At 34.2% G+C, this 19,473-nt stretch overlaps 1 protein-coding gene across 1 annotated transcript in view; it reads right to left on the reverse strand.

Moving 5' to 3' along the window:
* Positions 1-3,981: 3,981 nt before the first annotated feature.
* The window catches only part of LOC147581962 (uncharacterized), a 53,761-nt gene continuing 38,269 nt past the window's right edge, over positions 3,982-19,473 (reverse strand). Inside the window, exons 2-3 of the mRNA XM_086702926.1 lie at positions 6,800-6,857; positions 3,982-5,940 (exon numbers count right to left, since the gene is read on the reverse strand). Coding sequence (XP_086559052.1) covers positions 5,734-5,940; positions 6,800-6,857 — 265 coding nt within the window. The 3' untranslated portion in view covers positions 3,982-5,733. The remainder of the gene's footprint in view (positions 5,941-6,799; positions 6,858-19,473) is intronic.

Raw genomic sequence — 19,473 nt, forward strand, 5'->3', positions numbered from 1 at the left:
ATCAACGTAGTAAGGCCTTATATGAAAAACCCGCAGCTACCTTCATACTCAATGTCAAAAACAGAGAGCTTTTCCTCTAAGGTCAGGAACAAGACCAGGATGTCCATTTTCACCACCTTTATGCAACATAGTACAGGAAGTCCTAGCCATAGCATTTATACAAGAGAAAGGAATAAAAGGAATCCAAATTGGTAAGGGGAAGTAAAACTTTCAATATTTTCAGATGCCATGATATTATAAAGAAAACCTGAAAGACTCCACTAAAAAACTACTTGAAATGATAAATGAATCAGTAAGATCACAAGATACAAAATCAATATACAGAAATCCATTGCATTTCTTTTTTTTTCAACGTTTATTTATTTTTGGGACAGAGAGAGACAGAGCATGAACGGGGGAGGGGCAGAGAGAGAGGGAGACACAGAATCGGAAACAGGCTCCAGGCTCTGAGCCGTCAGCCCAGAGCCTGACGCGGGGCTCGAACCCACGGACGACCGCGAGATCGTGACCTGGCTGAAGTCGGACGCTTAACCGACTGCGCCACCCAGGCGCCCCATGCATTTCTTTATACTGATAATGAAGCAGCAAAAAGGGAAATTAAGGAAACAACCTCATTTACAATTGCACCAAAAATAATAAAATACCTAGGTATACACTTAACCAAAGAGATGAAAGACCTATACTCTGAAAACTATAAAACATGATGAAAGAAATTCAAGAGGACACAAATAAATGAAAAGATTCATTCCATGGTCATGGATTAGAAGAACAAAGATTGTTCAAATGTCCATATTACTCAAAGCACTCTACAGATTTAATGCAATCCCTATCAAAATACCAACAACATTTTTCAACAAACTAGAAAAAACAATTAAAATCTGTATGGAGTCACGAAAGACTCCAAATAGCCAAAGAAATCTTGAAAAACAAAACTGGATGTATTAAAATCCCAGACTTCAAGTTACATTACAAAGTTGTTGTAATGAGTACAGTATGATACTGGCACAAAAACAGACATGCAGATCACTAGAACATAATGGAAAGCCCCAAAATAAACCCACAATTAAATGGCCAATTAATTTTTGACAAAGGAATCAAGAATATGCAGTGGGAAAAGACAATCTCTTCAACAAATGATGTTGAGAAATCTGGACAGCTACATTAAAAACAATGAAACTGGACCACTTTCTTACACCAAACAGAAAAATAAACTCATGAATTAAGGACCTAAATGTTAAGAACTGAAACCATAAAAATCCTAGAGGAGAACACACGCAGTAATTTCTCTAACATTGGCTGTAACAGCTTTCTAGATATGCCTCCTGAGGCAAGGGAAACAAAGTAAAAATAAACTATTGGAACTACATCAAAACAAAAAACCTCTGCACAGCAAAGGAAACAACAAAGGTAAAAGAGAACCTACAGAATGGGAGAATATATTTTCAAATGACATATCTGACAACAGGTTAGTATCCAAAATATATAAAGAACTTTATAAAATTCAACACCCAAAAAACAAATAATCCAATGAAAAATGGATGGGAAACATGCACAGATATATCTCTAAAGAAGATATACAGATGCCCAACAGACACATGAAAAGATACTCAACATCATTCATCAACAGGGAAATAAGAATCAAAACTACAATGAGATACCACCTCACACCTGTCAGGATGGCTAAAATCAACAGTGCTAGAAACAATAAGGGTTTGGAGGATGTGGAGAAAAAGGAACTCTCTTGCACTGTTGGGAATGCAAACTGGCGCAGCCACTGTTGAGGACTGCATGGAGGTTCCTCAAAAAATTAAGACTAGAATGAGGGTATGGTCCTATAATTGTAATACAAGGTTTTTACCCAAAGAATATGAAACACTAACTCAAATGGATACATGCACCCCTATCTTTATTACAGCATTATCAATAGTAACCAAATTATGGAAGCAACCCAAGTGTCCATGTGTCCATTGATGGATGAATGGAGATATATATATATATATATATATATATATATATATATATATATATATATATCAATCACATCTTCTTTTCTTCATATATCACATCTTCTTTTCTTCTTTACTCAGCCATAGAAAAGAATTAAATCTTCACATTCACAACAGCATGGATGGATCTAGAGAGTAAAATGCTAAGCAAAATAAGCCAGTCAGAGAGAGACAAATACCATGACTTCACTTATATGTGTTATTTAACAAATAAAGGGGAAAAAACAGATTTTCAACTATAGAGAACAAACTGATAGTTACCAGAGGCGATGTGGGTTGGGGAATGGGTGAAATAAGTGAAGGGGTTAAAAGTACACTTATCTTGATGAGCACTGAGTAATATACAGAATTGTTGAATCACTACATTGTACATCTAAAATGAATACAACACTGTACATTAATTACACTAGAATTATTTTTTTAATTAAAAAACTAGAAACAATATGTTATTCAGAATAAAAAATAAAATACGATTCAATAATAAAATAGAATTTTGAATATAAAGAATTGCATTGAATAGACAAGACTATAATCATCAATGTGGATAAGTATCAAACTCATAATGCTGGTGCATCTGGCTGGCTCAGCAGTAAAACACGTGACTCTGGATCTCAGGGTCCTGAGTTCAAACCCTACATTAGATGTAGAGATTACTTAAAAATAAAATCTTTAAAAAAAAATCAGTGTTGACAGGGGCCTAGGTGGCCCAGTCAATTAAGCGTCCAACTTCAGCCCAGGTCACTGATCTCACGGTTTGTGAGTTCCAGCACTGCATTGGGCTCTGTGCTGACAGCTCAGAGCCTGGAGCTTGCTTCTGATTATGTTTCTCTCTCTCTCTGCCCCTCCCCTGTGCATACTATGTCTCTCTCAAAAATAAATAAATATTAAAAAAATATTTTTTTAAATCACAATGTTGAGCAAATATAGGAAAGTTATAAATATATATATATGTGCTAAACAATACTAAATATTTAAAGGTTTTAAACCTCTGTAAAACAATAGAATATAGGGTTTTTAGATATACAAATACAAAAAACTGAAGGCTACATCCAAATCCAAGTACAGGAGAGAAGTTACTTTAGGTATAGAGGTCTTAGAAGGGGCACAAGCTGGGGCTTTAGGTTTTTGTGTTGCATTTTACTTTAATGAAAAATAAGCACACATTCAGAGTGAAAATGATCTCAAGAATTATGCATAAATTGTTAATATCTATTTAATCTTTGTAAGGCATTTAAATGTGTATCTACCATATCATTTTCTACTAATTCAACCCTAGTGACAATGAGAAACAGTTTGTACAATGTACAACAAAGCAGCTCCTTTGTCATTCCCTTTGTAAGAGCAGTGTTTATGGGATAGTTATGGTATTTTCAATAAATACTGAATAAACTTCATTACATAAAAATCAAATTAATGTGTTTTTATCCATGTTAGAAAGGTAAACACCAAGTGATCCAGGTAAAAAGTATATAAGAATTTCTTTACTGTAATCATAAGTTTGTTTCATAGACTATTAGCTATTTTTATCAGTTTAAAAGGAAAAAAAAATCTTCAGAATCAGATAAGGAAAATCATGCTAAAATGTAACCAAACAGGCATATGTTGATGATTAAATAAAGTATTTAAACAGTTTGATTTAAAGTTAACTTTATGTGTCGAAAATGCAACTACTTCCAAATGTCAGTGTCTTATTTTTTTCTAAGTGATAGGAGTGTTACTTAAGTGCTTTAATTAGCCTCTTAAATTATTTCTTAAAATATCTGACAACAGAGAAATAAGGACATATTTTCAATTGAAAAATTCTGATGAGAAATTAATATAATTTATCCAAAAATGCCAAAAGCAGTTAGTAAAATAACTTTTCTATGATTAAAATAAATGCATGGCAATTCTAATCATAGAAACCTTATCAAACGTCTTTATTTTATTTTCTTATTTCATAACTTTCAATTTTTAAAGTGTAAAGTTTCTTAAAGTTCGTTTCTTAAAAAAAATAGGTTACATGCCATAAGTAAGTAGATGTGACTGTGAAAGAAATTAGGTGCTTCAAGATCAGAGTCAGTGATTTATCTCTCAAAAAGGATTTCCTCAAAAACAGACTTTGGGCTTTATGTCCCCTTGTATTATAGAAGAATAGTATCTATGCAAATACTCCCAGTGATGAGAACTTCATGTACTCCAAGATTATGTTGTAATACCTGAGTGAATTTCTAGTCTCAGAAAACATCTGCTTCCATGCTTCTGAAATATACTGGGAAAGCGAATATCTTACCAAATATGCTACTCCAATCATCTCACTCACTTTTCATTCTAGGTGTCCTGGCATAATAAATGACTAAACCATACAGGATTATGCTCATCTCCTTTCCAAATAATTATAAGTTCCTTTTTTTTCTTTTTTTCTTTCTTTGTAAAATTGCTTTAGTATTTAAATTATGAACTTATTTGCCTTCAGAAACCTTTGAAAGATGATACTCATCTACCATGTGTTTGACCCAGAACGTTATTTAACCTCAGTTTTTTCATCTATGTGATGGAGTTAATAATAGGATGTATATCAAAAAACTTTGTTTTCAATAAGAACTACACAGTTAACATTTGGAAAGTACTTGGAAAAGTGCCTGGCACCTAGTCAATTCTAAATTAGTGTCTGCTAAATTTAAAAGGTAAGAGGAGTGATGGGTATTTTATCAACTGATCTATCAAATGATGTTTGCCATCATAACTTTTTAAATAATATAACAGAAAGCTGAAACACAGCAACTTTTTCAAGTCTATAATCAAATGATCACCTCTGAAATGAACAGCATTGGTGATTTTTCAGTAGTGATGAGAGGTAAAAATTAGAAGTCTCTACCCCATTTGGCTCTGTATTACATCCACACATCATCCAACACCTTCTGACACTAACATCTGAAATTTTACTATTTAAACAAAAAGTTTCTTCATCTAGTCTGTCTTTTAAATACAAACATCACTAACATTAGTTATTAGTTCGCAGTGTGAAGGAGTTTATAAGATTGGCTTTTTTTCCCATAAAATTTAGGAACCTACGATCTGTAAGACATAGGTTACAAAGAAAATAGAGACACTGGTGCTAAATGAAAAGCTTGAAGTTGCAAAAGAAAAAATATGTACTGTTTTATCAAGGATTTGTTTTATCTTTCAAAAACTCATGCAGGAAAATTGACAAGAGTGAGAAACAATTTTCCAAGTCTGTGATCTATTGTTCCATTTCCCTGGGGAAAGTCCATGAAAAACACTAAGAAAAATGGTTGAGTAGGAGTCAATATGTGAGAAAGAACACCAGACTCTGCCTCATACCCATCACTGGACACATTAAGCTGTTGGCAGCGATAGGCTGGATAACATATATTTCTACCCCTTTTTCAAATCGACCTCTAAATTAGAATATTTTCTGTACTGAACAACTTCACACAAAACTGATTTGTGCTGAAGAAAAGGAATGTCAGTAAAATTGATGTATTCATAAACCTATTATCATGTAGAGAATAAAATTTCTAGCAACTAAACTGTGTGCCTTTGAGAAAATTGTAATTTCTTGAAGAATTAGTTTCCTAAGACATAATATGAAATAATTGGGGTAAAATTTCAGTATCCATGTGAGTTTTGAAATTCCTCAATTCAATGAATGAGTCATGTTGTTTGCCTTTAAAGCAGTGTCCATATTGGCTTTAGAGATGGTCTAAAGGGTTAGGCCTTTCTTTCAAAAACAAGAGCTCACTACCATTGACATCAATAAAAATTTCCTTTGTCCTTTAAGCATGCATTGCTCAAATATCATATCTTCTGAATTATTCCAAGAACAGAAGGAACAGTTTGATGTGAACAAGAGGGTAAATGCTTGTGCCATAATTCTCAGATGCCTGTCACAAAAATTGGAGACAGAGCTCATTGCAATCAGCGATGGTTTCTGTAAAGGAATAATAAAGAGAAAAGCTGTCACTGAAAGTGGTTTTGAATAAAGGAGGAATCTAGAAGAAAGAAATAATTATTATTTTGAAATCTGACATCTTTTTGCCTCCTGAAATTCCAGTTTATATTGACTGACTTTGTAGTTTACTTTGTTACACGTAGGCAGAATAATGAAAGCTATAATGTCAAGGACTAAAGTGAAGTACACATATGACTGTCACATCGTCATCATCATCAATTATATTGTTGAGAGCCTACAGGGTGTATGACACTATGCTATGAATAATCAGTCATCTCTCCCCAGTTTAGCTTAGCATGTATTTCCCTGTTTCAGAGAAAGGAAAATACTCAATCTATCTCCATTTCTCAGACACTAGCCTGAAAGTGACCTACCATCCTGAGAAAGGGAAACACAGAAATAAATTTTTTCCTTCCTTTGAATGTCTCTTTATTTTGTGATATGTGATATTCTTCCTCCTATGTATTGTACAAAACTGGGCCCAAATTTAAAACTAGCTGAGGACCTTCCTCGACCGCAAACATGAGGAAGCCCTAAAACTAATCGGCAAATTAAAAAATTATAGTTATGAAAACACAATCAAAGCAATAGTCAAAGAGATATGAGTAGTCAAAGAGATAGGGTCAAAGAGACCAATTTGCCAAATTAGTAAAGGCATGATTTCTTATTATACTTCTTATATATTTCTTTTATATATTCTTTATAGCAAGTAGGATAAATACAAAGAAACATATCTACATATACAGTAGTATAACTGCAGGGAAAAAAGTAAAACAATAAGTACAAAGAGTCAGAAATAAAAGATAGACTGTCCATAAATACAAATATGTAGGCTTACATCCAACTTCTTGATGCAACAATGAAAGCCAGAAATCAGTGGAAGATCTTTAAAGTCCCTGGAAGAAAAAAACCTAACCCTGAATTGAGTACTAGTGCAGCTATATGTCAAAAATGATTAAAAATATTCCAAACATAGTCCTATTTATTATCAACAAACTCATGAAAAGAAGGAATGCATTCCCTAAAAGTGCTTTAATGAAACCAAAAAGATGGTCTGAAATACAAGAAAATAATAGTAAGCAAACAAAATGGTAAACAATGGCAAACTTCCTTTTCAGGTCTAAACAAGTAAAAATTACAAATAGCAAAATCAAAATCTCTAACTTATGGAGTCAGAAAAAAAAAACAACAGATATAACAAACTAGAAAACAATAGAAGTAAACTGGGAAGAAGGTAAAGCATTCAAATGTAAAACACTCTAAGATCTTCCTCCTGTTCATTAGAAAAAGGCCCAGTCTGCCTAGGATGTAGATTGCTAGAAATAGTATCACTCCAAAACTAACAAGAAAAGGCTCTCTGAAGCCTTCAGAGTGCTGAGATCACAGGACAAGTAAGTAACCTGAAATCTAAGACCCTAAAATGTGAGAAAGGGCCTGAGGCTGGCTGACTTGTGGCTGTGCACAAGAGGAAATCATGCCAGAACATTTTTTTTTTTTTAAGAGAGAGCAGGAGCAGAGGAGAGGGCAGAGGGAGAAGGAAAGAGAATCTTAAGCAAGCTCCACACTCTCAGGGCAAAGCCTGATGCAGGGCTCCATCTCACAATCCTGACATGACTTGAGCCAAAATCAAGAGTCGGACACCTAAGGAGCTCCATGCCAAAAATTACATAAGAGGGTGAAAAAAATACAGCCTTTTTTTTTCAAACTGCTACTTGCTAAGTATGAGTTAGAATGAGAATATGGAAACTCTGAAAGCCATACCCACAATAGGAAGAGTTTATACTCATGAAATAAGACTTTCACAGGCCTCTCACAGCCCAAACTCATGAAAGAGAACACCTAAGAGAACACATTTCCAATAGCCATGTCCTAAAATAAATCTTAAAGAAAGTTCTTCAGTCAAAAGAAACATGATACCACACAGAAGCTTAGATCTACAAAAAGGAAATTGAATTCTCTGCACATGGTAAAAATAAAGGAAAATATTTTAAAAACTTATCTCTTATTTTAATCACTCTAAAATTAGTGTATAAAATTAAAATACCAACAAATATTGTGGTATTTATAGCATACATAATAGTGAAATGTATGGCAACAACAGAACAAAAAAGTGAGAGGGCAGAACTAGAAGTATGAGGTTTAAGTGTCCAATATTAGGCATAATGACATATATTATTTGAAGGTGGGAAGTGATTGAAGATTTACAGTTTAAATTCTAGGGAATATAGGTATACATAATAACCTCAAGATGGAGATAAAATGAAATAGTACACTATTAAAATCCATGTAACTTATTCTAAGTCTTGATATCTGGTAATGTAAGTCCTCCAAATTTTTCCTTCTCCAAGGTTGTCTTGGCTAGTCTTTGACCTTTGCATTGCCACATAAATTTATGAATAACCCTATCAGGGACACCCTGGGTGGCTCAGTCAGTTAGGCATCTGACTTCAGCTCAGATCATGATCTCAAGGTTCCTGGGTTTGAGCCCCACGTCAGGATCTGTGGTAACAATTCAGAGCCTGGAGCCTGCTTCAGGTTCTGTCTCCCTCTCTCTCTGCCCCTACCCCGCTCACTCTCTTCCTCTCCCTCTCCCTCTCTCTCTCCCTCTCTCTCCCTCTCTTTCCCAAAAATAAACACTAAAAAAAAAAAAAAAAAAAGAATAAACCCATTGGTTTACACACACATGCACACACACACACAACATACATCTGTTAAAATATTGAATAGAATTGCATTACATATTCAAAAAATTGGGGCAGAATTGACACAATCATAGTCTCTAACCTTTCAGTTCAAAACCATGCCATAATCCTTCAATTATTTGGGTTCACTTTGAATTAGCCTCTAATAGTGATTTATACTTGTACATATAAATATATAAAACCTCTTCTTAGTTTTGTTCTTAGTTAAACTCTGTGATATTTTGAGTTGTATATTTTTATGAATTTCATATTCTATATGTTTGTATATATATAAAATTATTGATTTCTAGGAAAATTGCTAATTCACTTATAAGCTATAATAGTCTGTGTTCATTTTGGGTTTTCTCCATATAAAAAACATGTAATTATGAACAATGATGTATTTATTTCTTCCTTTCCAACATGTATGCCATTTACTTACTCATGTTACCTTATTATAGTAGGTAAAAATGATGATTAAATGTTGAATACATGTGATGACAGCAGAAATTTGCACTCAGAAGAAAAGCTTAATTTCAGAAGAAAACTCTTTAACTCAAGGTGTTTGTTGTGGTATTTTTCTCTTGTCATTGCTGTCAATATGTTAAGAAAATTCCTCTCTTATACCTCTTTTGCTAATATTTTACTATAAAATTGTTAAACTATTAATGTGACTTTTGTTAATTCAGTAAATTATCTTCATTATCTAATGTTAAGTCAATTTTATATTCTTGACTTGGAGTGGCAATATTTGCTTAGGAGTTTAGCATTAATGTTCATGCAGCTTATTGGCGTATATTTTTCCCCTCTTATAATGTCTTTGATAGTTTTGGGGGTCAAAAATATGTGCCTCAAAAAGTGACTTCAGAATCATTCATTCAATAAGGAATGTAGCCAGGACAAGCAGAAAAAAGAAATAAGCAAAAAGGAACATATACATACATACATTCATACATACACACACATATATATTTAACTCAGGGAATTCATTTTCTCTAAAAGACAAGTCTTGATATTATTGAAATTTCAGATAATGAGGACAAATTTTGCATATTTTATTTTACTAAAACTGCATATTATAGACCAATTTATTTTAAGATTCACATTGCAACATCTGGCAAATCTGGCTATAACTATGCATAATTTGAGAAGGGAGTTGGACCACAGTGTACATTTTTGGTCAAATATTTAATGTGTCCTTGGAGTGTACTTAATTTTACTAATGTCCTGATAAGCTTCAGATGTTTTCAGGGTAACATCTAAAAGACAATCGTATACATTCTTGAGATGTTGAGCTGCCTGTCCCTTTGATCCTATTTGAAACACAGGAACCAGTGCCAAGAATAAGAAATGTGGTGTTATGAAGGTGTGGGCATAAGTATTCGGAGGAGGTGATCCCTTCTTCCAAGGGAAAGCTATGCTTTTGTCCTAAGTGCAGATCTTCAAGTACAATGACAGAAATTTCATGTAGAGATTATGTGAAGTCTTCTAAACTCAAGGAAGAATGCAAGTCTTCCTCTCCCTTCTCTCCATCCACAGAAAAAGAATTCTCACTTGGATCAAGGTCTGAGGACTGTTCTCTAGTAGCAGGCCTGAGGCCCACAATGAAAAGTATTGTTTCTGGTTTGTCTGGGTGGTGTTTTACAGTGGGATATTATTTTGAAATGTTTTGTTTTGCTATTCTCTTTTGGGTTCTTTCCCCAATGAGACTGTACAGTCAGATAATGGTGTATCTTCTTTTTCCTTTTTAAACACTAAATTGCCAACTGGAAATGTGAATATTAGGAAATAAGTCAAAAAAAATCTTATTTAACTTTAGTTCTTATGTCTTATTTTAAAGCACAAGAATATTCCTCATGGCTTAATCACACCTCAAACAAATTTACCAGAGAATGGAACTACATAGAGATTTTGCACCAACACCCCAGGAAATAACAATTACTAAATTTAACTCAGTGCTAGAAATAAACCTCACATGTCTAGAATGCAAGTTGGTGGTATCTTAAGTGCCTAAGACCTAGGCATATTACTCAAACATTTTTTAACAAACAGAGCTAATAACTTTTATATATATTTAATTTTTAAAAATTATACAGTATATTGAGTTCCACAAGTGGTAAGCATAAAATGGTCCATGATAGAAGAAGAGAACACAAGTAAGAAGAATTAAAAAGGAAGTCTACTTAAGAAGAAATTTGCTTATCAATACTGTGGTTAACTGCATTATGAATCAACTCAAGGTCCTTGTATTATGACACATTAGCACACTCACACAAAGGACAACTGTGTTAAAAGATGTTGCCTGTCTGTCTCTCTCTTGCACACACACACATGCACGCACACACACATACACACAAATACAAACACACAGAGAAACATCTTACATTCCTGTGCCCATTTAGACTGTGTTCAATTCCTCTACAGGAGAAGAGGAAAATATGAAGAATAAGAAATAAGCAACATCCTTGTCTGTGCTCATGCTATGGTTTATATCAAGTGGTCCTAGATCTTGATACATATTAGTACTGGATTGCTATACCGAGAACGTATGTTTATGACTCTCAGGAATAATTAGCACATTTTTATCCTTGTGTCTTTGAAGCTTTGAAAAAGGAAGGATCTAGAATTGTGGTAAAGAAAGGTCATCTCCTAATTTCCAATGCAAAGATATCTTTGCTGGTAGGACATAACTGTATTACCATTTGTATATCTTCAAAATAGAAATTCTTCTGAATAGATTTATATTTCTTATTAGTAACTTCATGCTCTATGATGAACAACAGAGGACTAGCAAGCACAGGGAGTTCATGAAATATTTTTGAATTAGGCAATGGTTAAAAGAAATAGAATGAATTAATGACACAAGAAATTACACATTGTGGAAGACAATGCAATTTTTGTCTATTTTCAAATAATCAGGATAGCTTTGCTATTCTTTTCATTCATTTGTAGCCTTTCACTACTCTATAATTGACTAATTCAATATCCTCTTTACAATCTGATTAAGAACGTTTATTGCTAGTAAAAATGAATAAAAAATGTATTGAAATATATTATTGCTCATAGAAATAAATGTGTTGCTCTCTCTTAATAATTGCATTCTTTCTTATAAGTCACATTCATAGAATATGGCCATAGAATTTTTATTAATTTAATCAGCTTGTCCAAAAACAAATGGTTACTGAAAATGTCAGTCAAATCAGTTTCCCGCTTAAATTGATGAGTCCATTCAGCTAAAATGGATATTCTACTACACAATTATTCATAGAGCTACCTTTGTAGCTATAAATGACCTCCCATAAAGCCAAAAAAAAGGTTACTAAACTTAAGAATGAATGGCTCCTCCTATGTGAATGTAATGTTCTATTTACAATCAAATCTGATAAGATGTTAATTGGTTCCTTGACTTATTTCTGAGCTGGTTGATGCATAATAGAGTACAACTTAATTCAGTGCTCCTGTTTCTCGGAAGATAACTGTCAGAGTATATTATTCTAAGAAACTTGATTGAAGTAATAAGTAATATATAGAATTTAAAATTAAGATTAAAAAAAAACACTATCTAACATAGGCAATGACTCTGCCCCAGTTAAATCAGTATTGTAGGCACGGAAATCTGCACTTGTGCAGATTGATGGTTCTTCAGAGAAATGACCTAAGATGTCAAGAGAAACATTAGAAAATGGACGTCTTCAAGGAAAATGTCTCTGTGATTGTTCTCACATTGAGATCCTTGCTCATCTTTCTCAGTTGAAGCAGCTTGTGAAGATTGCTGACAGGAAAAATGTTACAGATAAGAATTCAGACCATCTAAAGAATTTGTCCTTGATACAACCAAGTGCAAGGGAAAGTCCATGGTATGTGTGAGTAGACAGTAGCTGTGAGTATGTAATGTACCAGAAATTTCATAGTACTCCTCCAAGTGTTCCTATGAAACAAATTATGATGGATCTACCCCTGGGGAAGAAGAGAACGTTGTGGAATAAGGACTTGCTCTATCCATAACCAGGCTTCCACTTTTCACCTACAATTCGAAGTGACAGGTAGAATTTATGGAATCTCCTGACTACTCTAGCTCCCTGTGGGAATGAGGAATCATTCCACCTCCCAACCTACTATCTCCATTATAACCTAGGGCAAATTGGAAAACTCTTCGCTCTAGAGCATCATTTTGTCTGTCTGTTTGTTTGTTTGTTTTGCTAAATTTAATGTGCCTCATATATCATTTTCCATTATATCAATTAGAAAAGAAAAAAAAAGATGTATATCAGAAGGGTTAAATATTTTAGATAGTACTCTCTAGCTTGGTTGTTAGCCCATCCTCTTAAGGCATATTCTTCCTTGGCATATTTTGTAAAGCATATTTTACTTTTATAAAGTTGGATGCTATATGTTTAAGACATCTAAATCTTTACAGAAAAATGTTGATTTATAAAAGTAGTTTAGGCCAAATCTTTATGTTCTTTGTCAAGAAATGTTTATTGACTATAAACAATAAGTCAGCCATTACTGTAGGAGAAATATTCTGCCCCAAAGAGCTAAAATACTGTATAACATGATAAGAACACACAATTGTAAGACAATGTTATAAGAGCCACGATGCTTATAGTAAAATACTGTATGGAAGAAAGTATAGTTAACTGTCTCAAGGAAGTAAGAAAAATTCAATCATATTTTGGTGAGTGAATGTACTGACATAGTTCATAAATATGCAATTAATCTTAAGGGATAAATAAAAATTCCCCTAAAGAAGACTAGAAACATCCCAGAGTGGGGGAAAAGCAATTATAAGGAGAGAGAATTAATATGTTAGAAAGAGAGAGAGACTGCAAAAATCTAGGTGTGCATCTCCAAGGTCATAAACAGTTTACTGGTTACTCATTAGGAGGTTTTGTTTACTCCCAAGTCCATGCACTTCTCAATGAAGCCTTGGATGTTTTGTTTTTTTCAATAATTGTTAGTGGGTATATAAGAGAAGAAAAGGGTACGGTGGGGTAGATAAAAAGTTCCATTTCTGGTACAAGATTTGTATTTATCTTCCAGAAAATAGGAGTTAATATTTTTATGCAATTAAATGGTATAATACTTTTTTTTGAGTTATTGCTATAAATATTTAGGATAGAGGAGAAGGGTGCAAAGCCAAAAGTTAAGAGTTAAGATGATGATGGCTGGTGCAGAAGACCTGTGGTCCTCATAGAAAACAGATAATAAATTATCACTGATGTTTCAGAAGTGCAGTTGAAAAGGTCTTGGGGGTTCAGACCATGTAAATATTTTTATACAAGTTCTTGTTTTTGCATATACTGTTTTACCACTTGTGAGACTAAAGTTGTATCTCTTTCCTAAAGATGCCAATGACCACTTACCCCCAATAATATTGGGTATTACTTTCACAGAGAAACATTTCTCCATTATAGCATTTTGCCACCCCTCTTCTCATTCCTTCAGGGTAGGTATTTTTTGTTTTCTAACTTTTTATTCCTATAATTTGGCACACTGCATAGAAAATAGTATATACTCAATTTTTTGTTGTGAATGAAATTTATTTATATAAATTTAAAAAAAAATTAAGCATGAATGACTCTAAAAATTAAATGAATGATGATGTTATTACTTAAAAGACTAAGAGGAGAATTATATGTGGGGTTTTTGTTTATCATGAGTATTTTGGAACATTAAAATAAAGACATAAAATAAGAGTTGTGAATGTCACCTAGGATATTTGAAAGCATTTATAGTGAAGATACGGATTTGAAAACTACCAATTCAAAGATACTATTTAAAGTCATGAGGATTAAATGAGATAATCATATTAAACAACACAATCATGAAAAGGAAAAATGTATAAACCAACAAAAATAGATCTGTGACTGGACTTGAGCAAACCAATACAATGAGCAACACAAGAGAAGATCCAGAAATTTAGAAGTATGAATAACAGTTACTAAAGACAAGAGGACACTAGAGAGAATACTGTCACAGAAGACAAAAGGAAAGGAGATTCACAAAATAACGTGAGCTTTGTTGTACTAAGCCTTGGGGGACAAAAACTAAATATACTTCCTGCTATGGAAAAGAGGTGGAAGACACAAAAAAATAGGAATAAGGCACAACATGATGTTATAAACCTTTCAAAAATTAGAAGACAGACATTATTCTAACTAGGTGAGCCATCGAAGGCATGCCCAAAGATACATTATTGGGATTATTGTGTTGAATAACTAATAGTTTTCCAGATAAAGCAGGAGGCTTAAGCAGTGACAGCACCATGTGGAAAGAACAGGAGTAAGAAAGTCAGAGTTTAGAAACCCACAAGTGTTTAGAATGAAAGCATCATTGAGTCTAAGAGATGGGGCTGAACATTAAATGGATGCCATATCATGAGCAGCCCTCTATGCTAAGGAGTTTTAGTTTTGTCCTGAAATTCTAAGAAAACATTGACAGATTTTAAGCAGGGGAGTTACATGGTCAGATTTTTATTTTATACATACCACTATGTCATAGACATTATAGTTGAAAAAATGGGAGGCAGGGAGCATCTTTAGAAAGCTGACCCTTCTCTCTAGATATAAAAGCATGAAATTCAGAACTAAGATTATGAGCATATGGAAACAATGCCAGCCAGTGCAGTTGCAGAAGAGAAAGCAAATAGAAAGATTTTAGGGATTTGTAGACAGCCTCTGGCAAGTCTCAGTATCTCAGAGCTGTAGAGTTTTGAATAAAACTGTGAATCTTTTGCAAATAACGCTTAAACTTTTAAGAAACAGATTTTGGCTTGCCATTTGGCCCTGGCTGGGAGTCTAAAATTCTGCAGACTGAACTGTTCATAAGAACTAGGTATTATCTGATCCAGAAAGCTATACATATGGGATATGAATGCAGCAGCATTCCATCATCAAGTGGAAGTAATATGAACAAACAGTCTTTACTTGTATGGCTCCAATATGTACAAATTTCAGTCACTATAGCTTAGTTAAGTACCAATATCCCAACAACACAGTTCAAATTTCAAGTTCTATGGTGTATTAACTTTGAATAAGTGTATATAATAAAATCTTCACTGCCAGCTCTGAAATCCACAAATCACCATGTAAATAACAGGTGCATAATGATCAATGGCCAATAATGTCACTTTTTCCAAAGGTCTGTGGAATATTGGTCACTGTGCTTGTGTTATTCGGTTCATGCTCAGATAGGAAAGAGAGTAGTCATGTAGTCTCCCTGAGTCCCAGGAATAAACCTACAAGACCACTCACAAAAAGAAAGTAATTAAAAGAGGGAATTGTCCAACAAAGATGAAAGTGCAGAAAAGTAATGAAAATGTTATTGTTGGAAGCAAAATTTGAGTGAGACTTAAATGGAATTATATTAGAAAGAGCTAATGTCGACACCACCGCCATGGAAAACTGAATGTGCAGAACCTAGTGAATATGATGTCATTGATGAAAATGAGGAAAGTGATGAAAAAGATGATGGTGTCCCTGGGGAAGATCAATATTAAAGGGACTTTCACAGATATTTCACAACATTGAAAGTACAAAGGAAAAAAATTTGGAAGCTGATGCAAACTCCAAAAGAAGTATGACAATTCACCAAGGCATAGAAGATGCTTACTCCATATTGTAAGTTACGTGATAGGAAGAAGGCAAGCACTCTTCAAACTATTCTTGGCAAGATTTTACAAAGAAATAATACACTTAAACTCTCTACGTTTTTTATTATTATTATTATTTTTTTATTTTAGAAAGAGCACAAGTGGGGTAGAGAGAGAATCTTAAGCAGACTCCATGCTCAGCATGGAGCCCAAAGCAGAGCTCAATCCCACGACCCTGGGATCATGACTTGAACCGAAATCAAGAGTTGGACACTCAACTGACTGAGCCACCCAGATACCCCTCAATACCCTAATATGTTAAATTAGTGTACTAAATACATATTTGTTTTACTATTTTTTCAGTTGCCTGTACATTTATAAGCACCAGCGAGTTTTCAACGCGCTGACAAAAATTTTAAAGTCACAAAATAACCATAGCTTTTCAAGTTCACACATTTTCTTAAAAAGTTATGATCATTCTATGACCCTAACACTTTTTCCATTTAAATTTCTAGAGTTTTTAATTTTTTTAATGAAATTTAAAAAAAATTCAGCTTATGGTCACTTTTACAGTACTGTACTGCTATGCAAAAAGTTGCTAAGGACCAGAGACTTCAGAAGTGAAGGGTTTTCACCCCACTAAGTAAATAACCTCTAACCAGCTGGAGTAATGACTGAGGCCAAAACAACACAAAGATCAAATGGAAGAACGAAGCAACAAATAGCAACAATGGCTTCATGGTCAGTTCAGAAATGGGAACTGTAATAACTAACATCTTATATTAACCAATTGTCCCTTTCAGCCCCTTCCCTATTTTTTTATTTTCATATAGTTAATGTTGGTGTTAGTTTTCTACCAATTTGGGTACAAAATATTTGGAGGGAATTTTGACTGAACTTAAAGAAAATTAACATCAGTCAGAGCTGAATCTGGAGGCTGATGGACATTGTGTCTATCTACTTAGGAAGAGAGAGACAGTGTCTTTACAGAAGTAGTAATTGTATCATTTTAAATAGAATCATGATGTCATTTGTTACTGCATGCAGTCTTGAATATGAAGGCAAAAAAGTGATGTGATTGAAAGAAGTAGCGTGACTAGATGCTGATTAGCTACTGGTAAATGTGTGGGTAATTTACATCATGGAGCTTGGCTTTCTGATCCTGGCCATTCTATAGAAGTATTTATCTGGGATGGAGGTGCAAGGTAGTATTTTTCTTGTTAAAAATCTGAGTGACTGGATCTTCTTTTCTTTTACTCTCCCAATTGTTTTTCAAACAATCTAGACTCTGCTTTCCCTACATCCCCAAACCACTTGAGTTCTTTTCTGTAACTGGAAGGGGATGGGATCCCACAAACTAGATTTTTCAAGCTTTTTGCCAATGGGTTTCTGGTTCTTTCTGCCAATGAGAGGCACTAGTATGAGATCAGGAGATGTACAAAAGTAGGGGAGAAGTGACCCGCTTTTTTTTTCTTTCTGGGTTCTAGACCAGACTGTTCCAAGGTCCCATCAACTCCTCAGGTCCTGGTGGCAGGATCAAAACTGACATGGAGCACAGACTCCAACCAGGTACACTGGGTTCCTTGACTCTATAGAACCAACTCTTTGTGCTCCTGCATTACTGATCCAAATGGCATTACTTTTTTTTTTATTTCCTCTCCTTCAACCTTTTGTGAATAATTTTCATTTTAAATTGTCTCTAATAAAGATTTACAGTGTCTACAGTTTTTCTGATAAAATAGGAATGGTGATTGTTGAATATTGAGCTTTGGGAATTGGGAGAAATCAGTGATTACAACAATCTTCCAGCTTAACAACTGTCTAGATGGTGAAGAATATGTTTATTAGTGGTAACAATTTGTAATCAATAATGCCAAATGCTACCAATATTTCAAGCATGGTGAAGACTGCAAGGGAATCACTGAATTTGCAATCAGATGCTTACTTCTAGTATATTTTTACATAAACTACCCTTATGGCTAGTTTGGGTCCTCCTTATCCTAAAAGCAAATTTGGCATTGAATCAAGACCCCCTTTATTTGTGAAACAAGTCTAGGTAGTATGTGCAGAAAACATAAGCACATATTTGTAGGACAAGTGGTTGTAGATGCTCTTTCACAATTACATAATAAAGGGAAGAGATTTTATAGAATGGCATCATAAAATTTGGCAGAGTATTTTTTGTTTTATTTTGTTTTTTTATGTTGGGAGATGTGGGGAAATATGCCTGGTTTGAGAGCAGAAGAAACAGAATAGACAAGAGGGAGGATATTAAGATGCCAGCAGAAGGAGCAGGGAGATTAATAGCTGTTCCTAAAGGAAGACCGAATCAAGTGCAGAGACAGAGCCACTAACCTTGGCAAAGAGAGTCACTCATTTCTAGGACACTTCATGAAAGAAGGGAGGCAGAAGCAGGATGCAGATGAGGGGGCAGAAGTGCAGGTGAATTAAGAAGTTCACACAAGATTAATGGAGTCTCCACGCAACCAACTTTTTTTTTTTCCATACAAAACAAAACCTCAACCCAACCCTCATTGAAAACCTAGGACAGAGTAAATGGAGGTTGGTAAGGCACAGAAGAGGATGATTGGGAAGCAAATCAAAGATCACAACAGTGAAGAAACAAGAGTTTCTAGTCCCAATGAATCAATCAGCTTCTACAACCAGTCATACGTAAACCATGAATATGGCTGACATTAACTGGGGGCTGTGTTCCTATACGTTCTTATATGTTATATTATGCGTAATCTATCACATCCTTTAACTACTCTATCCTAGATGAATAGTGTTTTCAAATCGACAGGATAAAACCAGTTACGTATATATTACTGTGTCACAGTTTGCTAGAGGACTCTTATTTGCCTTAATCTTTTTTTTTCATATATAAATATATAAACGATATAATTCAAACCATGTTTAGAGACATTACATTATGGTATAAAGGTACCAGTTTGGCAATCCATAGATTTGAAGTGTTACTCCTGCCTGTCTTTGTAAAGTTTCAGGCAAGTCATTTGCTATGTTAGTTTTCTATTGCTGCTCTAACAAATTACTACAAACTAAAAGCCTGAAAACAATAGTAATCTATAATGTGACTTTTGTGGAGATCAGAAGTCTAACATTAATTTCACTGGACTAAAGTATTCCACGGTATTGGCAAGGTGACACTCCTTTTGGAGGAGCTTAAGGGGAATTTGTTCCTTTGCCTTTTCCACGCTGCCTGCCTTCTTGGCTCAC

Source organism: Puma concolor, chromosome B1 (assembly GCF_028749965.1).
Source record: "Puma concolor isolate L17-30 chromosome B1, mPumCon1.1.hap2, whole genome shotgun sequence".
In the NCBI taxonomy this organism is placed as follows: Eukaryota; Metazoa; Chordata; class Mammalia; order Carnivora; family Felidae; genus Puma; species Puma concolor.